Source organism: Apus apus, chromosome 4 (genome assembly GCF_020740795.1).
Source record: "Apus apus isolate bApuApu2 chromosome 4, bApuApu2.pri.cur, whole genome shotgun sequence".
Classification (NCBI taxonomy): domain Eukaryota; kingdom Metazoa; phylum Chordata; class Aves; order Apodiformes; family Apodidae; genus Apus; species Apus apus.
This window is the reverse complement of record NC_067285.1, coordinates 8,411,789-8,427,703: the sequence shown is the minus strand read 5'-3', so window position 1 is coordinate 8,427,703 and position 15,915 is coordinate 8,411,789. Positions and strand designations below refer to the sequence as shown.

Below are 15,915 nucleotides of genomic sequence, written 5' to 3'. Positions count from 1 at the left end.
GCTTCACTCAGCTGTGCTTTCACCTAAGAAAAAAAGTTTTTTCTCCTTTCACTTTTCATTCTGAGAAAGCTGTTGATTTCCACATTCTCTATTGACCACAGGCTCAACTATATTCCTGTTCCACTGAACACAGTATTCATTATTCTCTTCAGAGAAACAGCAAGTCCTAAATCCATCTCTTCTTTAACACCCTAATTCTATCACATTCATTCACCTTACACAGTCTCTACTGAAGTCAACTCTTCCACAAACACAGATTAACAGAAGGGGCAATTCAGGAGACCAGAGAACACCAGTACTTTGGGATAAACTGTTCTACATTTTCTGTGTATGTAGGGTCACAGAGAGCTAGAGCTGGAACATCTTATTCAGAGCTGTTAGACTCTTTTAGCTATGTTCCTTTATCATTAACTAGGTTTCAGCTCCTATCTAACCTGGTTATCTCCCAGATTTTTTAATGCCAAAAATAAACTGAGAACTTTCATCACTACTTAAAAGGAAATTATAATTTAACAGCAGTTTTGCTGACTTCTCTGTTGATCAAAGATGCCTCAGATGAGTCTGATGTGATAGAAACAAACTCAGCTTTGTAATAACAGTAATTAAAACAGAATTCTATCATTGAGTGAAATCCCACAGTCCTTACTCATGCAAGATGTATATTGGAGGAAATAGTAGATAAAATGAGAGCACATTAGAAATAATTAAACTGAGGTTCCAGGTATACCAAAGGAAATAGTAAGTACTATATAAACGATACAGAAACTATTTCAGGTTTGCAATTGGATTAAAATGTGTCAATCTCCATGTCAATACATCATCTGTTTTGCCATTCCAGAAAGAATAAAATACCTTTATTAGTAAGGAAGCAGTAAACAAGAACTTCTTCTCATGCCATCCTTGTAAAGTCGACTGTGATAAAACCACTCACTGCTCTGGCCTGTCTCCAAGAGTTTCACTGCTAAGTGCCATGCCAAGAAGTCACCAAGAAAAAGTCTATGAGAATGAAAAAGACATCATTGTCTCTGTCAGTGAACAGCCACACATACTGCACTTTTCAGCATGCTCCAAAAAGAGTTGAGTGCTGGTCTAAAAACTCCAGGGAGTCAGAACCTCACAATTTGCTGCCTGGCTTGGACTTGCAAGTTTACTTGCACCACCCTCCAAGTTGAAACTGTAAATATACCACAGGGGGGGAGGGGGGAATAAAAGAAGGAAATTTTGTCTCACCTGTGAGAACAGTCTTCTGGATGGTTCCTATTTCATGCTCCCATCCAGAGCACCCCTCAGTCTCTTAGGGGTGCTCAGACCAGGCGTCTCCCCTGTGTATCTCTCAAAGTAACCCTATCAGCACAGCAAGAAGATCCCAGCCCCACCTCTCTGGAGACAGAGAACACAGTGGGGCCATAAAACACTCCAGCTCATCATACTTTTTTACACATCTGTGCTTTTTTACAATGATGACAACAGATCCTCTGCGCACTTCAAAATGTAGAGCCCAGATGAACAGATTCATAGTTTCCAACAAACGTGAAGTGGGGAAGCAGCCGTGGGGAAGTAGCTCCAAGACCATACAGGCTGCAAAACCCACACAAGAAATTGGGCAGGTAATCAGGCAAGTAGCTGATATTCAGCTCTCACTAAAGCTCCACACAATCGGCCCCACCCTGAATTTAAGTCTAACTCCAGTGTGTGCATGTGAACAGCAGGCACTGCATTCTGGAGGCAGCCATGTTGCACGGTTTATGTGGAACCAACTGACTCCTCAAAGTGCCAATTCTGGCTTACAAATGGGAAAAAGAGAGCAGAAGATTCCTCCATCACAGGGGTACCTTGCTGAAGCCTGTCTGTTCCAACCTTGTTTACAACTGAAGTATTTCTTCACATAACATATGGGACTGGTAAAAATAACAAATGTATCACACAATAATGTTTACAGGATTGGGACTCTTATTTGGGTTTTAGCTTCTAAAAATGAAGTTCTTGCTGAAAACATGCCACAATAAGGGTTCAGCATCTAAAAAAATATGTCTCACAGAGTTCTTCTCTGCTATTACTGTATATTGTCTAGGAGTTTTCCTTGGGTTTTAATGAAGAAAAACACCTAATTATAAAGACATTGTAGCCTAACAGTATGTGATAGAAAAATATCAGGGGCTACTTGTTGTTCTCAGAACTTACAGACCAGTCTGCTTCCTGCTGTATGTTTCTGCCTTTACACTGCAAAACTAACCAGTCACATGAACTAACCATGTGTATTTTTCATCTTCAATTATTAACAGATTAGAGTAAAAATAATTAAAAATATTCAAGCCTATTAAAAGATAGAGAAGAGAGAAATCTCCAAAAGATTGCTTTCAGAGACTGCAAAACACATGAGGTTCTGATGTTCTCCCCTAAAAGTAATTTTGCTGGCTTTTCCATCCATAAGCTGATGCTAATTTTCCTTCTGTGCAATTCCTTTCAAAGCCATGCATCTAAAATAGACTCTACCTCATTGTCCCAGCTTCCTCTTGTTGTTGCCATTAGTCTATGCAACTTTTTCCATGCATTCAGGACTAATTTTCTTTAATCACAAAAGTAAAACAGCACAGACTAAGCTTTGTTGAGAGGGAAAAAAGAAATGAGACAAAAGGCAAAACTTTAAAAAGAGCAGCTTAAAAGACAGACATACTGCTGTTTGCAGTGAGATACCTCAGCAAAAATATTCTTCTTCCCCATCAAAACTGAAGCTCTACCAGGCCTAAACATTCAACTGCAGCTACTGATTCTCATTTAGAGAGAAGTACAGTTTGCAGTGACAATCCAGGTGCTGAGCCACTAAATTGAGGTTCAAGCCCTAAAATGAGCAAGTGGAGAACAAAAAGTCAGTCATGACATGTATTTGGAAGAAAGAAACAGAAAGTACAGATAGGATTAAATTACAGTAGGAAATCAGTACAGAAGAAATTCAGGACAAAAGCTGGGGAAAGAAAAACCTCCAGAGCCAGCTCCAAATTCTGCACTGCATAGGTATTCCAAGTAGGAAACAGCTATGTCAGCATGACTGCACCCACAGCTCTGTGTCAGGTACTGCTGCAGAGCACCCAGCCCTGCCAGGAACATGTTCCTTCAGGCTATGGAGCATTATGCCAAGGCAAATGGTGGAACACACTAGGACTGGAATCTTTTAAAGCTACAATGATTAACTTTAAACATGCTAAAATTGCACCCACCCTGCAGGTCTCTTGGCCTGAGAGCGCTTGGTGATAGCCACGTCCCAGTCACGCCACAGACTGAAGTAACAACTCATTATTACATGCCTGAAAAAAATACCTCTGACAACAAGAAAAACACAGTAATAGGTTTCAAAAAAGATAAAGCAGGCTACATCGCCACCTCTCAAGTGGCTGGTTCCTTCAGGTATAAGCAATATTACTGTGAACACAGAGACCACAACAAAACATTTACCAGAAGATCCCAGCATATAGTTTTTCAACCAGGCAGCATAGATCTCAATCAAACCCATCACTGCCAGCAACAGCAGCCATGTCTACTGCTGTTTGAAAATTTGGAAAAGAAAAAGGAAGGTTACTGGTGGGATATGTAGAAGCTCAAGGTGTGGCATGTAAATAACTCATTGAAAAGACCTGTGATTTCCTCACACAAAAGTTCACAGCTGTGAGGCAAATCAATCAAGTGAAGTGCATAGTGTGGATGAAGAAACAACTGTTACCAGAGCAAAATGTAATGAGATGAAGTTTATAATCTTCTGTTAGGAATCTATCGTCAACTTGTGTAAGAAGAAACAAGAAACCTAAGCACAGAAGGTGAAAATTGCCCTGTTCTGACCTGGCTCTGAGATTCAGGGAGAAGAAAAAGGTCATTTCAGTCCTTGTCTCACCTGTAAAACGAGGACAAAGCTTCCCTCACATCTGCATTAACAGTGATTTATTTGTCTGAAACGAGAAGCGTTTTATCTACGCTTGATAGAAAATCACATAGAAAAACACAAAGATTGTAGTATAAAATAAATTCTTAAAATAAACAACCCTACTACTTTCACTACTGTGTAGGCTAAAAAAATCTAATTACCTCCTTCTCTACAACACCCACACTTGCAACATCAGAGTGGCACAGCACAACCTGTTAATATTCAACAAAAATAATATTTCTGTAACATTGGTTTCTGCCAAAATTCAGTGATTGCTGTTATTGCACACACACAAAAAAACCCAAACAAAACAAACAAACAAACAAACAAAAAAAACCTGAAAAGATACCACTATTGATAAACTTCATCTTTTGCATATCTTTGCTTTCTTGAAGAAGTTGCCCACTGGACTAAATACAGCTTGTGCTAATTCTTTCAACATTTAGAAAAAAATAATTAGTAAAGTTCTTTGTATTTGACCATACCAAACACTACTATTTCTGCTTGTTTGCTCTAGCATAACTGAAGATTATAATAGTTAAAAATAGCCATTTTCCATTAACTTGGACTTTCATGATAACAAGTAGTTTAGACAGTTTTTAAGCAGTTTGAGATAACATGCACAAGTAGGTCACAGTTATACGTGGCTTTAGAAAAACATCTTTCATCTAGAGAATTTACAGCTCTTTGCAAACAAGCCCTTAGGTAAGCAAGAATCTATAAGGCTTACTGCAACACCCAAATTCAGCCATGTATGAGTCCTAATAGCAACTACTTAACAACAGCTGAAAGTAGAATATGAAGCCTTTTGCAAACTGCAAAACTGAAAAGCCCAACTGACGTCAATGGCAGCTCTCCACTGATCCCAACGGGCTGCAGAGCAGGTCGTGAGAGTACCCTGGGAAGGACTCCAACTTGACAGGGAAGGAAAAAGAGATTTTCAAAGTTCGTTTCAGCTTCCAGTTCTATCACCAGATTTTCAAAATTATTTATTTGTTCAAATTTCTGGGAATACTCATCTGTGCTGCTTCATATGGCATTTGGTCAAAGCATCTGCTGGAGTTGTACGATGAGGAAAGTGCTGGAAGAATGTTAGAGACCTTACATTTTCCTAAGAGCAAGAGGTGAGGGGCAGGCATGAAAGGCTGCAACAACCTAGTCTGTGAAGGGTGGAAGAAATATAGGAAAATTTTAGAGAATTAATCTTAAAACACTGGTGAGCCAGTAGTTGACTCAGCAACTCCTCTGAAAAATTTAGCAACCATTATTTCCATTATTGTACAAGGAGGGAAGCATAAAACTCTGGATCCAGAGTTCTATTCAAAGCAAAATTATATTATTTTTTTCTTATTTGTTATATTGTATGTATTTATTTAGAATCTATCATAATGTCCTTGACTATATGGGTAGTTTTGGTTAGGTAACAATAGGGAACTGGAGCAGAAGAGTTAAAAGGAACTGTGCAAAAGTACAGAGGTACTGCTGGATTTCAGGAGTCTCTTCTGTCATCTGTTGCAGTCAGTTCACTAGACCATGCTGCCTCCTGGAGCAAAAGAGATGAACAGAGAGCTGAACAGATTGAACACTGATAATACTCTGATGTTTTTTACTATCCCTTGAATATTTTCTCTAGCATAGTAATAAAAATGCCACAGGTGAATGTTTAACTTTTTTGCTGTTCTTGTCATGCTTGGTATTTAATCAACATGCATACAGCTCCAAGTGCCTGATGCATTCAGAATCATAATGATCACCTTTTGGACAGCTTAACATGACATAAAATATTAAAAATCAATATTTGCTGAGCATGCAGACCCTAATGATACAGTGGTTTTAATGAGACTGCATATGCATGAGGCAATCTGCCTTCATGAAGCAAAGGGTCCCTATCTGACATGTGAACAAAGCCCTAATCCCTTCAAGATTTACTTCTTATTCGAGCTACATTCTCATGAGTAACCTCATTAAGACCTATCATCCCATGTAACTGTGTAAAAGTAAATTAATCTGTAAAATTTTAACAACAGTAGTGTTTAAAATAGTTAATAATACCAGTGGTCTGTACTGCTTTATACTCAAACAGCCTTTGGTCAGTACTGAATAACTCTGTATGTACTTGCACAGACACACTTATTTTCCAAATAAGTCCATTTGTTAAAGTTGAAAAGTAGGTATCAACAGAAATCAAAATCTTAATCTCTTTTATGAATCTTATTCACTGCTTCCCTAAAGTCCTAAGGACACAATCTCTCCAATTAATTACTCTGAAAAAACTAGATGGCAGGGGAGAGGCTGGGAAAGAATTCACCTTTCTTCTCCAGGCAGCTCTCCAGCAGAATGAAGGAATCAAACATAATGTGTTGTGCAGATGAATAGGAAAGAAGGATGGGGGGTGGAGGAATAGGGAATATGACCAGTGGAAATATTCCCTGGCTTCCCATTCCATGCAGTTCAGTTTTGGGGAGTCATCTGCAGCCTTGAAATTGTGAAGTTTTTCTGTTGCTTCCCCAAATCATAGTACCCCTGTGAAGACAACCAATCCAATCCATATTATGAAGCTTCACTGGGTTTTCCCCACAAGTCCTAATGCAGCCTTAGCACAGCACTGATGCTGATCTCTTCAGTGTTCTTCCAGAAATTGATTCTTTGGAGACTGATACAGTCCATTTCTTCCTAAAGCAAGAATTCTATTGTGCCACAAAGAATTATGGTGCTCTAACACCATTTATTATTTATATCTAAAATGGGTGTGATGCTTTAGGAATATGGTCCTAACCACAAAATGCTGACAGCCTTTCAGCAGTCACACAATGCCTTCCATGTGCATGAAGCTCATTTGGACATCAACAGGAATCCAAGCAAATCAAGGAGCTGGTCCATGCTGAGCAGCACTTAATACATGAAGATGCAGAGAAATAAAGGGATGATGGAATAAGACATATCCCTACATTCAGGGATTTGTTGATTTGTAATATAAAATTTTGACAAAGTGTTTTTTCAATTCAGAGATTATTGTGCAGGTCATTTTCTCTCTTCAAGAGATGCTTAAAAGTTTATTTCTGCTTTGTTACAACAACGTTCAGAAAGTGCTTAAATGTATGTCTCCAGTTTTTTAATTGGTACTTACTATAATAAAAAAACCAAACAAACCCTAAAGCACCAGTCTTTGGGCCACACTTGCATCAGTTTCTCAAATAGGAAGCAGAAGTTTGGGACAATACAAGATCTGCAGTCAAGGAGGGCTGATCTGCTCATCTCCAGCTCAGAATTACCAAACACAGTCAGATTCTATACACAAATGAGTGCTAAGGACAAAGGCTATTCGAGCTTAGGCCATTATTAAAACAAATGCAAATTTGAAATAAAACTTCAAAATGCAAATTTCAAGACAGATGCAAATGCCCACCAGAGGTATCATCTGATGATTGGATTTACCACCACGCCCCAACAGAAGCACTTGCTTGACAAACGACGGAACAAGCCAGACGCCTCCCCAGGGCTCAGCAGACACACCAGTGCCAACACGCGAATATTTCCTAAGCAGCAATGACCACCGAGTTCTGACCCCAAGCCCCCTGACCACCATACTCCTCTCTCCGCATACATACACTCCCGTCACCATTTAAACCGCACCAAAGCCCGCACCTCCCTGCCGCCCCCCGGGCGCCGGGGAAAGGCGAAGCGGGGTCGGCGGGTGCCCGCCCCGCAGGATGCTCTGCGGCGCTCAGCCCTGCGGCAGCCCGCTCCGGGGCCCCTGCCACCCCCCAAACGCACAATGGGACCGGGCAGACGGCGCCCGGTGAGGGGAAATCTCCTCGCCTCCCCCTGCTCCGCAAAGCCGCCCGCGCAACCCCCGCCCAAGCGCAGCGAGCGCGGCACTGCAGCACGGCCAGGCGCGCAAGGTCAAGCGCGGCTCCTCCGCCCGCGCCCGAGCCGCTGGCAGGGACGCGGAGCCCGGCGGAGACCCACCTCTGGCAGACATGGCTGGGCGGGCGAGGAGAGGGGCGAGGAGAGGGGCGCGGGGTCCGCGCCGCCCCGCGCCCTCCGCGGCGGCCGATGCGGGGGCGGCGGCGCTGGGCAGGGCCGGGCGGGTCCTCCCTGCCCGCCGCGCTGCGGGGCGTGTGGGCGAGTGTCAGCCCGCTCGTGTGTGCGCGTGTGTGTGTGCGTGTGTGTGCGTGTGCCGCCGCCGACCGGCTGCGGGGCGGGGCAGGGAGGGAAGGGGCGGGAGGGCCGGGCGAGGGGCCCGTGAGGCGTGACGGAGCGCCGGGAGCGGCGCCCGGCGGGGCGGGGGGCAGAGGGACACGGCGGTAGCTCCGCCGCGGGTGCGGCTGCGGGGGGTGTCACCCGCCGGGGGTGCCGAGCGCGGCATGGGGATGCGCTCGGGGAGGGTGACAGCGGCTGCTCGAGCAAACGCACCGCCAGAGCTGCTCCTGAAAGTGCGGGACAGACGGGTCTTCCCCCCGGACCCCGGACAGTGCTGTTGCACAGCTCAGCTGTGACCTGACGCTGAAGTCTGTGGCACGACTTGAAATCTACGCACCGAACAGCGACGGAGGATAGCAGCTATACTGCTGCATATCTGTATGTAAATAGTATATACACATAAACATTACAGCGATGCCTGGCAAAGCAATCTTGGCATTAACATACAGAACAGAGTATGCAGCTTCCGCCTGGCACCTTAATAAAAGCTGCAAGCAAACAACTGCAGAGCTACTGAAGAACAAGATGAGTATCTAGCAGACACCCCTTCCCCAGCAGCCTGGCCTCCAAACCAATAAAGCCAAATAATTCCAAGCCACACCAAAAAGAATACCCCTATGCCACCGGTTTATTAGGTGCTGCCCAGAGTTAAGCAAAACAACAGCCTGGTCTGTCAAGAATTACAGGTTATGAGACCACATCAGTCCAGTGAAACTAAAACATTAGAGCAGACTCTTAACCAATTTCAGAATGGGCAACTATGAACCAAGAAACAGAAAGCACAATCTGTGATGCTGAGTGAGGAGCCACCCTGCAAACTACACGACAGGAAAGACTGAATCACACTCCTCCACTCTGCTCTGCCATACACAATGCACCCTTATACTAGCAAGAAGCCTACACAATTTTTCCACCCAAAAAAACAATTACCAAAATCTTGGTATCTAGGAAGGGTGGTGAGGATTGCATCACCATGTGTCCACGAAGCAGAGATGGGTGCTAGGAACAGATGTACCCCACATTCCCACTGCTGACTTGAGTGCCCCCAGCCAGGGTACCCCCTCCATCAGACCAACCCTCTGGCAGAGCCCACCGAGTAGGGAGTGCTTAGGTGTAAGAACGCTTGGGAGCAGCAGCAGAATGGACCTTCTCATCAGGTGATGCATGCACAAGAACAGAACCAGCACACCTGTTTGTCTGAATTGGTGTTTGTGTTCACCCACGGCAACAACTTTTAGTCATAACCAGCTCTATTTGCCATGGATTACACCGATGTCCCCCCCACTTCAGTTCAGTCAAGCTCATCATGTCATTCCGTTCTGCTGCCCAATGCAAATGTTTCTGAATCCTGCAGCAGGAATAAAACAAATCTCCAAGTTCTTCTCCTTCCCAACTCCTATGGCATTATCCCTTGTTGGAGATCTGACATCCCCTTAGAAAACAGTTTCTTTTCTGAAATGAGTAAAGTTTTACATTTGTAAACAACTCAAGTTTTCCTTCTTGCCCAAAAAAGCGAAGGTTTTCCTCAGTTAATGTAGTATGACAGCATTTTGTATTTTTGAGTCATTTCCTATGCACTTCCTCCAGTGAGCTTCTAACTAGCACTATCCAGAGTTCTGCTGTGTGATACTAAATAGATGGCTTTAAAAAGAGGGCTTGGGAACATGCAGAAATTAGCTTTTTAATGAAGAACTTCCTTTCTTTATACTGCTAGGAAGTAGGAAGGGAAATGCATTTGTAACTTGGGTTTCTATAGAATTCAAAAAGTTTGTTCCATTGACTGTGTAAAGTCTCTAAGACAGAGAAGTTCAACAGTCATTTTAGTCAAGGAATTCTAAAATGGGTAAGATGGAGCACTCAGTTATTAAAAAAAGCTTTTTATCTGGCTCTCTGGACTTGAGGAATTGAGGCTGGTACAGTTTTCCTGTCTGTCCATCAAGCTCCCTTCAAGAATTGTCAGATTTGGTATGGAGAATTTCAACTTAATTTGACTAAAAGGTGTAATTCAGAAAGAGTTCTACAACCCTACAAGTTTTGTAGCAATTATCACTTAAGAAGATAAATTAAAATGAAGGAGAAAAGCTGCAGTGGGAAGGCATGTCTTCGTTAGCCACAAGTAGGAGTCAGGCAATCTGCATGTGTGCAGCTGAATCAGCTCCTCTAGTTGCTGTCTCAGATCCTGCCAATACCTAGGGCATGTGGCAGGGAGCTGAGGAAGGTGGGAAAGGGAGGCACAGAGAAGGGAGACACCATTATTACTATTTTGCAGATGAAGACCTCGGAGAGTTAGAAAAGAGATGCTGAGTCAGAGAAGATGGACAAGCCAATCCAAGAGTTCACTGCTGCTTGTGCAGTCGGGGGGGGGTGGGGGGGTGTCATATACCCTCCCATGTACTCCCTCTTTTCTTACTCCAGTCTATCTGCTCCTCCTCTCACTGTAGCACCATCACCACTCCTCTGACCCTCAAGGAACCACTTTAGCTCATTAACTAGCAAAGAATTGCTCACTTTCTTGCACTGGGTTAGCTTCCTGCCAGATAAGGATGCAGAAGAATAGAGAAAGAAACCAAAGGCTCAGATAAACAGTGGAGCTGACAGAAGGCAAGTACAGAACTGTACGGCCAGGAAGGGGTGAGGAGGAACCATTAGAGGGAAAAGAGATGATCCTGTCGAGCAGCAGCAAGCTGTTGAGCTGTTGGATTGACTGAGCCATTTCCTGACTACTTTAGAAGTCCATTAAGGAGCAGTGATTGACATTACTTTATTTCAGGCATCTACCTGAGGGTTCTGAATTAGTCAGCTGGGAAGCAGGATCTTATTTCCGACGTTTTCCTATTGACTGAACAGACAGCTGCAGCTTCTAACTCAGATAGTGGAAAAAGATCCCCCTACATTTTTTAAAGGTATTTGGGCTTTAAGAGATGCAAACAAGAAGCTCGGGATTTTTTGAGGTGCCCAAACAGATTAATATATTTTACCCAAAAAAAGTGTTTTCAAATCTCATATTGTCATTTTCAGATGTTTAAATGCCCTTGAGGAGCTTAGTATGTTTTCCCAAGTCACACAGAAAATCTACATCAGAGCAAAGAGTAGAACTTAAATCTTCAAAGAAAAGTATCCTAAATATTTTACTGGATTGTCTGTGCAGCATACCTTGCTGTCACTTAGCCACTGCATCAATAGATAAAAGAAAATTCAGTTTTCCTTACATTAAGTCAACTGTGTTTAGACAAACAGAAATCTCTTAAAAGAATGATAATGTGTAGCTAACCTGTAAGTTTTATAAGTGAAAACTTCATTGCTACTGAGCTCTTACAGCCATTTATTGCCCCACTCATGATCTGCACAGCAACATGGATGAGAATCTCTCCTTCTGCTTTTCAGTAGCTTTTGGATCAGGACTCAGACATCAAATGCTGGACACTGTACCATCTTTGTAATATGCTGTAGATATGTAATACATCACTGCAAGTTTTGTGCTTTGGCTTTTCAACAATTTGCTTGTACCAGTCCCTAGAGTCCCTGCCATTCTCTCTACCCTCTCTCCTCCCTCAAAAAGAAAAAATAAACTACTGGGGTTTATAGCATTGATTCCCACGAAAATTAGGTTTATGATCTCATTGTTTGTACCTCATCACTTTTGACCCTTTTTGTCACAAGCAAAAATAGGAGTGTAGTTTTAAAAATAATTAAGATCCAATCACTCGTATGTTTATTCTTTTCATTAAAATTACTGAATGACTTGGCAGAAGTCAGCATTACATCTCTGTATAATGTAGAGAACTAATCAGTCAGAACATACCCATCATTGCACAACAAAGTAAGTTTCCTCATAAAATCAGATCATTGTGACAAAACTTAGGGGTTTTTTGGTGGTTTTTTTTGAAGAACAGATAACTTCTCATGGAAGTAGGCTTCAAAGAACAACTTCTGTGGGTCAGGCAAATGGCAAGGATGGCCAGGACTGGCCTGAATAATCTATTTCACTGAACTGATATTGGGATGCTGAAAAATGATGGAAACTACAGGGGTTTTCTACAAGCTTTTATTACATGTTCCACCATCACTCCACTAGCTCCTCTCTTAGGGAAATCAGGCCTATAGCAGTCATACTAGACAGGAACAAAATCTACAGCATTACCAAGTCTTATGTTTGAATCAGAACTTAATAAGCTCACAATAAATAGTTCTCTGTGACAGAAATGATAGGAAAGAAGGCTGGCTCTCTGACTTTCAATGCAAGACTCTTACTAGAATCTGCAAGCAGTCTGTAATGGACAGCATATTCACAGAAACACGTGGCCTTTCACTGACTTCAGTGAGCTTCAAGAGCAGCTCCCACTAATCTGTTTTGAGAAGTTCCCATTTATGTCTTTCAGAGGAGAATTTAGCTCTAATTACTCACAGCAAACATTAATAGAAATGCTTTATTCAAGTTTTTTGCCCCACCAATATCCCAAATATGCACATATAAAGAGACTTTATCATCATAACACAAGGAAGTCAGAAAGTTCCTCTGAGTGAGACAAAACACAAAGTCATCTTCCTTATTTTTTCATTGCATAGAACCAGTTTGCTTAATTCTCTGCATGTTATTCAACCTTTCATATTGCCTCTGGTATATGCACTTTTATGGCAAAAAAATTAATACTGAACCTATGTTATCCTAAGTCAGTATTGACTACTGGACTCAAGAATCCCAAAATTTGTACAGAGGCTCAGATATGATGTACCATGAATAAGAGCTGTGAATCTTGACTCCTAAATATTTTTTTCTTCTGACTTTGTATTCAGTGCACACCTTCAGGTGATACAGAGCCAATCCCATAAACTGCCTTTGTTGTTAATTATAAAATAGAGGTTTTTGATCTGTATCAACAAGGGCTTTATCTTACTGTCTGCCCTAATTTACTCTTTACTCTAAATAATTTGCTGTGGCCAAACTGAATTAAATTATGCAATCAGAGTTGGTTAAATGTACAAATATTTTTACACATCATGCTATCAATATAAAATGTGGCAGGTATTTTTTTGGTCCAAGTCCACATTAGCACAGATGTTTTTGAATAACATGGCAAGAATAGTAAAGCATACCCTGAATAAACCAGTCAAACTTTCTCAGAACTCCTATACATGGAAAAAGTTTTAGGAATAACAAACAAAAATTCACCCGTAGTTGCAATTACATGAGCCAAACTCTGAGAAGTGTATACATTCTGCGGTGGGGTACACATGCTTAGATGAGGTAGAAACTTTGGGGTAAAAAAATTAATTATCTAAATCAATGTGAAAGTACATCCGTGAGTAATTTGACATCTGGTCATAAGAGGTACTTTGGTTTCTTCCCATACTCCTGGAATTCACACGTTGCTGAGGCTGTCTTAATTTCTCAAATGCTATTTTCTTTATATCTATTTTCTGTTCTGAACATTGTATTGCAGGGCCCCCTGGCTGAGAAGCACAGAAGTGGACAGGCTTCCCTTCAGCACACATCAAGATCACTCCTTAATTAGCTGGTGGAAGCAACCTTATTGGAGAGACACAAAGTACTGGCTCTTTTTCAGGAACTTAATGCCTTGTTCCTTGTCATACCAAGTCCAGATAGCAAACTGGCACTGATCAGTTTTACAGATAAGGCACATGCCTATGTGTTGACATATCCTCTTAGACAAAATCTCCTTGAAATTTTAATGGCTGTTTCACAAGGACTCAGGACACACTTGGGAAAAATATGGGCCAACCAGCAAAAGATCTTACAGTCAGGGTAACAGTAACTCACATTTGGGAAGATTCCTGAAGAGAGCTGGAAAAAAACAAAACCACTTTTCTTCTGTCAGTCTTTCCCAGTACATTCAGGTACACATATTCTGGATACTTTCTTTCTCTTGCCTGTTGACATCTACAAATACACTTATCTGTTGTAAATGTGTGATATTTAAAGCTCAGGTCTAGCTAAGTTTTCTCATTCAATGTTTTTCTTTCAATATGTTTAAAACACAAGAAATACCAAAAGGTTTAACTTAGTGAAACACGTTTGTTTGGGATTATTTTTTTTTTTTGTCCACTTTTGAATCTGCTTGAGTTTAGGGCTGATGCTAATTCTGCACAACACTCGGTGGTTTATTCCATAGCAAGTCTCACTGACAGCTAGAGATGCCAGCAGAGCACGGAATTCTCCAGTCGAGCACGTTGCTGGAGTGAAACGTGGGGCCAGGCTGCCCTCTGCGGGCTGCGGTCTAGCACTGGGATGAATTGTTTTTGCAACAGCTCCTGGAAACTGATTAATGCTAGTACAAGATTTCTACAACTGAACACAGAATATCGATGTATGTTGTACATGTAATGCCAACGTAACAACTGCCACACGTAACAGCAGGTTTCCTGCTGCCTGGTTGTTACTGCGGGAGAGGAAGAAGGAAACACAGACTGCACATTTGATTGTAACAGTCAAGCGCTCCAGGTATAAATAACAGCTCAGTATGACAATGCCTGGGAATTCCCAGGAGACCCAGAGACTGGGAGTAACAGCTCCCGAACATAAAACCAGAGAATTAAAACGTGGAAAAACTTGGCTTGGCACATGAGCTGCCAGACAGAACCAAAGACATCAGAGCACCACTCAAAGATCTAATAAGGAACAGGTTCCCTTATATTAGTTATATTACAAACACAGGTCTGCTTACTTCAGCATTTCACAACATAAGAACTGAATGTCAAACTAGTCCAAAGTAGCCTGAGGCAAAAGAACAGGGATGAGCAATAGAAACATTTCTGGGTGTCCCTGGGTCTACTACAGACTTCATTTTCTTTGCTTGTTGTCAGTAGTGCCTCCAGCTCAGTTCCTTAAAGGCTTCATCGAAGTGCAGACGCTCATTCCTACAGGGATGATGACTCAGAAAGAATTACAAAGGATTGAGTTGTACATGCGTTTTCTAGAAATGCAGTTTGGCTCAGAGGATAGCTTCTGAGCATGAAATTCTATCTGGAAGTGTTCAGATGGCTGCCTCTGTCCTCACCAACAGTTAAAATAATGCAATGATGATGTATGCGGTCACTGTCACCTCTTTGGGAACCATACAAGAATTCAGTTAGTTGTCAAGAAGGACAAGTCTTTGAACACAAAACTCTTCCTAAATTCTTTGGGGTTTAGTTGCTGCAAAGATACAAATAGCATGTGGGATGTGATAGCCACAAGGGTAAGTCAATGTCTTTGTAAACTTAAACCAGTCCTGTAGCTTCAGATAACGTCATTAGAGAATCAAATGAGACAAGTGACCTGCTAAAATGATGGGCTGTTGTCTGTAGCAAAGAAAGCTTTTACAAGCCAAGTAACACGCAGCAGTTAAGCCTAGAGGAAGCATTACTAGTTAATATACCAATTAATTCTACAAAGGATACACAGGCTTATGTTTTCCCCACCAAGAAAGCTATGAGGGATTCTCTCTGAACCTTGCTGCTTTGTGTCCTGCAGATGAAACCAGATCACCTGTGCCCTCTGCTGATGAGAGTAGGTTCCTACCACGAAGCCATGAATGGAACTCCTCAGAATTACTGGCCACCTTCCTGGTGTAACAAAATACTGAAGAACATCACTGCACTTTTGTCATGGATAGTCACTCTATGGATAGTGAATACTGGAGAGCGTTGTGACACTAGTATTTGGGCCTTTCCAGACAGTTGTGCCATCAATAATTTAAAATTAATCATGAAGCCACTACCATGTACCTTGCATCATAAATATTTTAGACACTTGCTTCAAAATTAAGACATTTTACAATGCCAAAATTTAATCTTATATT

The 15,915-nt window shown here is 41.9% G+C and overlaps 1 protein-coding gene across 3 annotated transcripts in view; it reads right to left on the bottom strand.

The window, feature by feature from the left end:
• The window catches only part of ABLIM1 (actin binding LIM protein 1), a 209,437-nt gene that overhangs the window by 188,597 nt on the left and 4,925 nt on the right, over positions 1 to 15,915 (bottom strand). The window contains exon 1 of one of the 3 annotated variants that reach the window (XM_051618222.1): positions 7,883 to 8,079. The exons of the other annotated variants lie outside the window; for them this stretch is intronic. Within the exon in view, the coding sequence (XP_051474182.1) occupies positions 7,883 to 7,895 (13 nt within the window). The 5' untranslated portion in view covers positions 7,896 to 8,079. Of the gene's footprint in view, positions 1 to 7,882; positions 8,080 to 15,915 lie in introns of those variants that run through there. 3 annotated transcript variants of the gene reach the window in all.